Source organism: Harmonia axyridis, chromosome 3 (assembly GCF_914767665.1).
Source record: "Harmonia axyridis chromosome 3, icHarAxyr1.1, whole genome shotgun sequence".
NCBI lineage: Eukaryota > Metazoa > Arthropoda > Insecta > Coleoptera > Coccinellidae > Harmonia > Harmonia axyridis.
Window position 1 is genome coordinate 43,131,349 of NC_059503.1, and position 10,062 is coordinate 43,141,410.

Genomic DNA, 10,062 nt, shown 5'->3' on the forward strand with positions numbered 1-10,062 from the left:
ACCAAAACCTTGTCTGCACGTCTGCGCAATACTTTTTCAACCAAGTAAACATCGGGCTGCTTTGTCTTTTGCAACTCTTCTTGGTAGAAAGCTCCACTTATAGGTCTACCGGCAAAATCTTCAAGAAGGTAACTTACTGGGTTGGTCAGTTGAACTTTTGTGATTTAAAATAGTTCAGTAGTTCATTGTAGGAGATATCCCTTCGTAAAAACATATCTGTATTTACTTATACGTACAATATCACCCTTCTGAAATCAATGAGGTCCTGGTATTCTGATGTGGTTGTATGCAAATTTATATATGTCACTCTCATTTTTCGTATTAATATCATTCCAATATCTATACTCTATCGCTTTTCCATTGTATCGCATCATCCCAGCACCAACTTTCTTTATAATATTTTTATATTTGTGACCAATATTTGCCTTGATTTGTTTTGATGGATTGAATTCTCTTCTATGTACGTTGGTGATGTTTAATATTCGCTGATAATTTTCTTTATCTTCTCATGTGAATCCTACTGGTTCTTTATTGAATAACAGTTTGAGGAGGCCCTCACTGTCTGGAAAATAAAATTCACCATCAATAATAATTTTACCACTGCGTGAATCAAAATCTAGTGAGCAGCCGCCTAGACTCCAACTAGATGCTCGTGGGTCATATTTAGGACCATATGTGAAATCTATTTGTGCATCTCGATTTAACGATTGTCGAATGAAGCGTTGTACATTTTTGGGGTAGGTTTCCAAAGTTTCTTCGAGACTGTTGAAATTATGCATTTCTTTGGAAATCTTTTTCGAATCAGTACCTACATTTTCATCATCATCATCATCATCATCATTATCATCATTATGATTATTTTCAAAGTTTTTTACAACAGATAAAGCATTAGATAAAGGGTCTAGCTCTTTTTTCATGGTTTTACTGAGGTTTCGTGAAGGTTTTTCTTCAATTCCTTCAACAGGTAACGCTTTCGTAACAATTCCTATAGGAGTCGATGATGATTTTGGTTGTGGTTTGGTTGCCAGCGATGTCTCATGCTTCATGTGTTCGTCATCTTATCTAAACGTTTTGTAATGGGAGAAATAATCCGATTGATCGATTCATCAGCTTCAGAACGACCCAATTTGAATGCTAAATATTTTCTTCTAACATCATTGATGAGCTGTCTTATTTTGAGTTTACGATTATGCATTGACTTGTCTCTCGACATGATTCTTGTAAACTGGTCAATTATCCTTAATGCTTATGAATTTATCGAAACCATGACGATAACGACCGTCGTTCAAGTTGAAATCTTTTACAATCATTAAAAAACCATAATTATCGGTACTTCAGCATATAAAAAATAAATAAAATAAAATATATTTGCATCAGAAATATCTACAATATAAATTCAATATAATAATCACAATAATCAATCAAACACAATATTCTGACACAAACAAATAAAGAGGGACACACAAAGCCTATGCTGTCCGTGTTATATCCCTTCCATTCATCTATGTGTCACATGATAATCTTAACACTTAATTATGAAAAAGTTGAAATAAAATACATATAATTACATAATATGAACCCTTACTAAATAAATAGATCCTTTCCTTCAATCCCATAAGAACTACATATTACAATGTATCTAATTGCAGATTCAGCATTTCATCTTTATGAATAGCCCTTTGTTTCACTTGTTATTGAATTGTTATTCACCTAGGAATTTAGATAAGAAAATCTATAAAGGGGACTGAATCTGTGTACTCATTAAGAATTGATTGGTCATTCTTTAAGAATTGATTGTGAACTCACTAAGAACTGTTGTATTCGAAATAAATCGTTTTGTTTTTAAAAACGAGGTTTTCCACTACAAAAACATAATTGGCGACGAGTTGATGGGATTGTGCCGTTCCTATTAAAGAAGAAAATTTGGTGACATTGATTGTGCAATTCTTTCCTGCCAGAAGAAGAAGTTCCTGCAGTGATCCAAGAATCCAACTCAATCAACATCGATCTTCCCAGGACGTCGGTTTCAACCGTTCAGCACAACCGAGCAGAGAGTAGAAAACCACCCAGAAGCCCTGATCACCTGAGTAGCGCCCCGTGACGACTTCACAGAATACAATTTGGTGAGCAAAATCCTTTCCATTCCTTTCTTCCCAGTTTACTTATTCTGGACAAAAAGAGTCATCCTTTTTAATAGTTTTGTGTGTAAAACTGTATCATAGTTTTTCCTAGGTTTTTTTAAAAAACCGACATAAGAGTTTTCCCTAGGTTACTCATTTAAAAAACCGATTACTATATTTTACTTTATTGCATTAATAATTAATCAAGATTACGTCAGTAAAGCATTTTAAAGGTAGAAAAGAGCGTGAAGAAAATAAAAATATGGCTCAAGAAAGAATAGATTTAACATTGCCAGAAAAATTTGGAATGTTATTACCTAGATTTTCAGGAAAAGAAAATGAGTTGCATTCGTTCTTACGTAGCGCAGAACAATTTTCATTCATGTTTGCAAATGAAGCCCAAATAATTAAAGATTATTGTTTCGCAGTTGTAAAATCGAAACTTACTGATCGTGCATTAGCAGAGGTATCTACTTCTGATATACCTAACAATTGGGACGTTCTTAAACGATTCTTAAATACGAAATTCGGAGATCAAATAAATTTAGATGTATTAATTCATCAATTGCAATTTTTAGCAAAGAAGCCACATGAAGACATGTTAAATTTCATTGATAAAATAATATCGTTGAAAATTCGAATTAATTATAGAATAGATTCAGATCCTATGCCTGATCCAGAGAAATTAATTTATAAATCGAATATTTTAAAAATATGTAAAACAGTATTGATATCGAATTCCCCAATGGAATTACGAACTTATTTGATTACTAACAATGCATTTAACTTTGATAATACCGTAAACGCTGTGAAAGATTATTGATGTAATATGGCTCAGTATGAATTATTAGACAGAAGTCGAAATAAAAATCCTATACATAAAAATGTATCGAGAAATAATTATTCCGATCATCGCAACAATACAAACAAATACAATCATTTTTCAAATAATAATTATCGAACGCAGCATTATGAAACGCAGCATAGATTCCCTTCGAGACCGATACAATTTACGCAACGTCAAGTAAATACTCATTATCCTACGCAACGTGAAACGTTTGGTGTTCCAAGTACGTCGAGAAATCAAAACGTTTTTAAACCGAATCCAAATCAAAGAATAACTACCCCACCTGAAAGAATGTCAGTACAGACACGAGTTTATCCACAAAAAAGATCTAATTATTCAACCCAATATCAAAATAATCCCCAGAGAAAATTCTATAATAATAATGATCGAAGCCCTGATTTTCTTGTAGAAGAATTAACTAATATTGATATAAATCCTAATAAGAGAAATTCTTTCTCACAACCTTCTACATCGAAAAGTAATTTCTCAAATGAACGAAATTTTCGGGACCCTACTTTAGAAAACGAATTGACATGAAGCATACCCTAGATAATACAAATCAAAATCCTATTAAATTACCAGTAGACCTTAATCATCTAGAAACTAAAAAGAAAGATTTATCACAAAAACAGAAACTGCGTATTGCAAGTGATTTTAGAAAATTAAATGAAAAAACTATTGACAGTAATAATCCAAAACCGGAAATAAATAGTCAATTGTCGAAATCTATAGAAATGAATAACATTGAATGCGTATTTTCCAAATGCGATATAACTAACGATACCAATAAATGCGAAACAAATGAAATTGAAAATAATAAAGTCACGGAAGAAGAATCAGATAAACCCTCTGAATTATTAAATACTATTGAACAAAAAGATGATAATTTTTTGATTCATAAATCGATAGAAGATGTAAATCATCATAATTATACGGATATTTCTAGTGATCCAAAACGAAAATACTTACGGACGAAAATAAATAAAGAATTTTCGAATGATATGAATTCCCATAAAATTCCCCATGATATTTATCGAAAAAGCAAATTCAAACGTTCTCCCATACAATTTCAATCAAGTTACGTAGGTCACGAACCGTTCAATTACTCCTATTGTAATACAAATCCAACTGTTATCAAAGCACCGATTATTCGCAACCTTGATCCTATATTCAGAAGAAAGCAAGTATGCAATTCACAATTTTTCTCAACTAATAAAGAATGTGCTTACCCATTGAGTAGAATTATTTTAGAATCTGATAATGAAATGAATCAAATTGAAACATTGAATTCCCAAATAGATGATTTGAATGAAATTAAAGATTTAAATTGTATTGAAGATTTTAATGGTATTGAAGATTTAAATGGTATTGAAGATGATTTAGTTTCAGTGATTAATCAAGTTACTGACGAAGAACTTGATGAATGCTTAGAATTATTAAATGCGAGTGAATACGAAAATAATGATAATAATGAATTTACTAATGAAATTGAAGATGATATAATTGACTTCGAAACTCAAAATGTTATTATTCATGACAATATAACTATTCATAGCAATATTGAAAATCCAATTTTCGAAATACCTTATACAGAAAGAAGTATTAACTCATCTAATTTACAAATAATATTCAAGACTGCATCTAATTATAATGTTACAAAAATTAAATTATTCGGAGAAAAACTCAGATTTATTGTTTCCATAAATTCAATCGAGAGCGATTTATATAAATTTATTAAAGAATATATTAGACCAAAAAGTTCCTATACATTATTTTTTAAATCACCAGAATTAGAAAAACCGCTTATACGAATTTTGCAAGAGAAATTCGACTATAAGAGTTTTGATTTAAAAATTTCAAGAATCCTGTTAGAAGACGTTGAAGACATAGATGAAAGACAACTTAGAATCACTCAGTATCATGAAACCAAAACAATACATCGAGGATTAAGAGAAAATCTTATTAGTTTGAAACGGAAATTTTATTGGCCGAATATGAATAAAGATGTTCAAAATTATATAAATTCCTGTGAATATTGCCAGAAAAGCAAATATGAAAGAACTCCAATTCAATTACAATATAAACCTAATCCTGTTGGTTCTAAACCCTTTTCTCATCTTTATTGTGATACAATACGATTTGGTCAAACATACTGTTTAAGTATAATAGATTCATTTTCTAGATTTAGACAATGTTATCCATTACTTCAAAAGAACGGATTAGAAATTGTAGACAAATTAATAATTTATTTCAGCCATTATGGTATACCCAATAGAATAACATGTGACAACGGAATTGAATTTAAAAATAATGTTGTACAAGATCTATGTAAAGTGCATAAAATCGAAATTCATTACATTACAAATTACAACCCAAATTCGAATGCTTTAGTGGAACGATTTCATTCAACACTTATAGAACAATTACGAACTATTGAAGGTAAAAACAGTACTTTTCAAAATAAATCAGCTCAAGCTTTATTAAGCTATAATAATTCAAATCACTCAAGTTTAGAAATGACCCCCATGCAAATTATTAAGGCAGACTTAAATTACTCATTACCTATTGAACGTACGCATAACGAACAAGTTCAAAATTATGTAGAAAATTATATTGAAAATTTGAATGACATCACGAAACAAATAGAAAGACAACGAGATAAACAATTAAATCGATTAGAAAAAACGAATTATAAGAGACGTGCGAAAGAAGATCACCCTCTTAATAAAAACCCGACTTATATCAAAGCCCCAATCACACGAAAACTTGATCCTGCATTCAAAAAGATAGATGCGAAAGAAATTGATTCTCATCGTATTCAAGACGATAAAAATAAACATATTTATCATAAAAAAATATTGAAACAACGAAAAAAATAAGTTTTAAATTTTATTTGCAGATTCAAAAATGGACCAAACAAATGGTATACTACTTACTCTAATAATGATAATCCTATGGACAAAAATAAGTATCATAATAAACGCACTCGAAATCATTCCCTTAGAAAATAATATATTACCCGTTTTATTAGGAAAAGCCTATGTTACGAATAAGAATCTACAATTGATTTATCATATTGATTTAAATAGGATAGAGGAAATAATTTTCAAATATCAAAAGGAAATTGAAAATCTGAAAGACCAAAAATTAGGTTTTGCTCAGACAGCAAATTATAAATATTTACAACATTCAAATGATATAAACTTTAAAGCCCTTGAAGAGATTCTTAATAAGAGTATTAAAACTAAAAGAGGATTAGTTAATCTTGGTGGTAAAATTTCAAAAATATTATTCGGAACGTTAGATTCAGACGATGAAGAATTATATCGAAACTATTTTAATAGCATACAGAAAAATGAGAAAACGCTCATGAAAAATCAGAAGCAAATAGCTACTGTTGTAAACGATCTGAAAAATAAGTATATCACTAAATTCAAAAATATGAATGAAAATCTGAAACTATTACAAATTGTTCCAGAGTTACGTGAGGTAGAGCAAATGCATCTCATGACATTTGAAATTAAAGATATTAAAAATACCCTTGATGAAATTCAAACAGCAATAAGTTTTGCAAGATTACACCTTTTACATGAATCTATTTTACCTTATGCTAAATTTGTCGAATTAATCAAGAATGTCACAATAATACCTGTTCATCACCTTAAAGATTATTATCAATTATGTCATACTAAGATTATTTTTCAAAACAAAATATTACTCTTTTTGATTTCAATTCCCACTGTTTATCAGAAAGGCTATGATCTATACAAGTTTTACTTCCTACCTCAGAATAATTTAACCATTTCCCATACCAATCCCTATATGCTCTCTCAAGAAGAATTATTGGAATGGTCAACTCCAACAAATAATTGTCATCCCGTGGAAGAAGATTTCTTATGTGATCAAGAATCATTAAATAAACCCCCAGAATGTCTCAGGAACATATTGAAAAATCATACAGAAAATTGTCCTAGAATTAAAACTACTTCACATTCAGACATCAGATTGTTAGAAGATGGAAGTATTCTATCGATAGACAACGTGAAAGTTCAAGAGAAATGCCCTCAACAAATTCAATATTATTTTACTCCTTCGATGGCACTCCCCCATTCAAAATGTGAAATAAGCAACCTACAGAAAGAGATTTTCCCTCTAACCACCATAAATGAAGAAAAATACATTATTCTACCCAAGCAGACCCATTTTATGAAGAATAATTCCAAAGAAGAAAATATCGAGAATGAAGATATTCCAGACATCGTCTTAGAAGACTTAGACCAGTGGAATCTTCAACCCATAGGAATAACTTTCACATTTATTTTAATAATATTTATAATAATAATTATTATTGCTTTTGCTTTTAGATATTTCAAAAGAAATGTATTTTTAAAAGCTACACCTCAGCCAGGTGATACCTTTTTCCAAGAAGGGGAGGAATTACATAATATGAACCCTTACTAAATAAATAGATCCTTTCCTTCAATCCCATAAGAACTACATATTACAATGTATCTAATTGCAGATTCAGCATTTCATCTTTATGAATAGCCCTTTGTTTCACTTGTTATTGAATTGTTATTCACCTAGGAATTTAGATAAGAAAATCTATAAAGGGGACTGAATCTGTGTACTCATTAAGAATTGATTGGTCATTCTTTAAGAATTGATTGTGAACTCACTAAGAACTGTTGTATTCGAAATAAATCGTTTTGTTTTTAAAAACGAGGTTTTCCACTACAAAAACATAATTATATACACTATATATATATATATATATGCGCAATGTCGATGAGTACGGACGTGTGCGTTAAATGCTCCGATAATTTTATTGTTAATAATAAAACTATAGAATGTAAGATCTGTAAATGTATTGTTCACGCTGCGTGTGTGTATATTAAAGATTCTTGGCTGAAAGGTTTCTCTGAGAATGCTAACATAAAGTGGTTGTGCGATTTGTGCAACGAAAAATGGTTGTCGTTGACTAATGAACTGTCGTTAACTAATGCTAATAGTGTATTTCTTCTGAAAAAGAAGGTGGATGGCCTGTCAGTTGAGAAAACTCTTCTCCAAAAACTGGTAGATAGCTCAGAATACACAATAAAAATTCAGAAAAGTCTTATAAATGAGTATGAGGAAAAATTATCCCAATTTGGAGGTCAAATGAAGGTTAGTCCTCCTGATTTATCGTTTGATTTATCATCCGGTTCTGGTTTATTATCAAAACCTAGTACAAATCAACAAATGCAGATGGAACAGAGAGAGACAAAAAATCTTTCTCGCTCGCAGCCCAAAAAAACAAACACAAAGATAGTTTCTGGTAGCTCGAATGTATCAACGGCTGTCAATAAGAACATTGACAATGATTTAGGGATGTCAAAACTGGCAAATACCAAACGTCAAATAAAAATAAATAAACAAACTGTTAATTCAGCAATTTTACATGCTCAGCAGAAATCTTTAATGCAGGATATTGTAACTCTTCCTGTTCCCACGGATATCAACAAATCTAAGGAAAATAATGATGATTGGTTAACAGTTAAACCCAAAAACAAACGTAACAATCGTAAATTTGTTGTGGGTACAAATGAGCAGTTGTCTAATATACAGGCAGTACCCAAATTTATATCTTTACATGTATCTCGACTGCAGCCTGGTGCAAAGCCTGAGGACATGAAGAGTCTATTATTGGATAAATTTCCAGAAGTTATCTGCGAAAAACTGCAATCTAAGCATCCCCAAATATATTCTTCTATGAAGGTGTCTATTCAAAAGGTCAATTTAGATAAAGCCTGGAATAAGGAAATTTGGCCTAATGGGGCTCTGGTGTCACGTTATTATAATTTTCAGAAATCTAATGAAAGAAGCACAGAGAAAACTTTTTTAGAGAGAGCAAGCAGTTCTATCAATCCAGAGCAGAAAAAGGACTAACATCGGCTGACTCCTCTGATGCAGTTTCTCAGTTATGCATCACACACCTGAACATCCAATGTTTGTCAACAGCATTTCAAGGTCTGGAACAGTTTATTCAGGATAATGAGTGTCATTTTCTGGCCATAAGTGAGCATTGGCTAAATCAGGACCAGTTGATTTCGTATTCACTGCCGGGTTTTCTACTTGTGAGCAGTTTCTGTCGTCCGCTCAACAGACATGGTGGTACTGCAATTTTTATTCGTGATTATTTTAAAAGATTTTTTGTCAGAACAGATATTTGTAAATTAAGTGCTCAGTATATTTTTGAATGCTGTGCTGTTCAATGTAAAGTTAATAATAATTTGAATTTAATTGTCATATGTGTTTACAGGTCAAGCGAACCCAATTTGGGTGATATTGAGCGGTTTTTTGAAAAGCTTGCACTATTGCTTGATATCCTGAATGGTGAAAGGTCTGCAAGGTTTGTCATAGTGGGTGATTTTAATGTGGATATACTCAAACCAAATCACAGGGATACACAAACTCTGTTGTCTGTGCTACACTCGTATGGTCTTCAACCAATTATTAGTGAACCAACTCGGGAGGCTCTTCTCTCGTCATCCTGTCTGGACAACATATTCACAAATGTCGAGGGTGGTCAGGTGAGAATAATGCAACCACATCTTTCTGATCACAAGGCAATATCGATCAATTTCAACATAAATAGTTTAATTTCTCCAAAAGCAATGCCGTCTAAGCGCCGAAATTTTAGTTCCTCGAATATAAGAGTTTTTCTGAGTGCTTTGACTGATATAGATTGGTCAGTATTATATGACATCAATAGACAAAAAGTAGAAGACATGTGGTCCTGTTTTTCGTCAATTTTCAATGGAGTATTTGCTGATGCCTTTCCCACAGTCTCCTTTCGAGCTTCCTCTGGTAGGTTGAATTTTTGCAATTCTGATCCTCAGTTGTTGGAAATCAAACGACAATTAGATATACTCTATACAATGTCACGGGTTGACCCTCTGTACTTAGATCAGTACAGAGTTGCAAAGAAGTATTATGACAGGCGGATCACACAGCTCAAACGGGCTCATTATGGGAGTCTTATTAAGAACTCTTCGAACAAATCAAAAATGACATGGAGCATTGTCAGAGATCTCACTGGCAAACGTCATACAG

At 31.7% G+C, this 10,062-nt stretch overlaps 1 protein-coding gene across 1 annotated transcript; it reads left to right on the forward strand.

The window, feature by feature from the left end:
* Positions 1 to 7,749: 7,749 nt before the first annotated feature.
* Positions 7,750 to 9,767, forward strand: LOC123675334. The gene is made up of 2 exons (XM_045610682.1): positions 7,750 to 8,133; positions 9,269 to 9,767. The coding sequence occupies exons 1-2, from the start codon at positions 7,750 to 7,752 to the stop codon at positions 9,290 to 9,292; spliced, it is 408 nt and encodes a 135-aa protein (XP_045466638.1). The 3' UTR covers positions 9,293 to 9,767.
* The last annotated feature ends 295 nt before the right edge of the window (positions 9,768 to 10,062 follow it).

Bases quoted from the DNA above. Each gene is read 5' to 3' on its own strand.
- LOC123675334 (XM_045610682.1), top strand. From the start codon at position 7,750: ATGTCGATGAGTACGGACGTGTGCGTTAAATGCTCCGATAATTTTATT. The intron at 8,134-9,268 runs GTTAGTCCTCCT...ATGTGTTTACAG, and splicing joins AATTTGGAGGTCAAATGAAG to GTCAAGCGAACCCAATTTGG.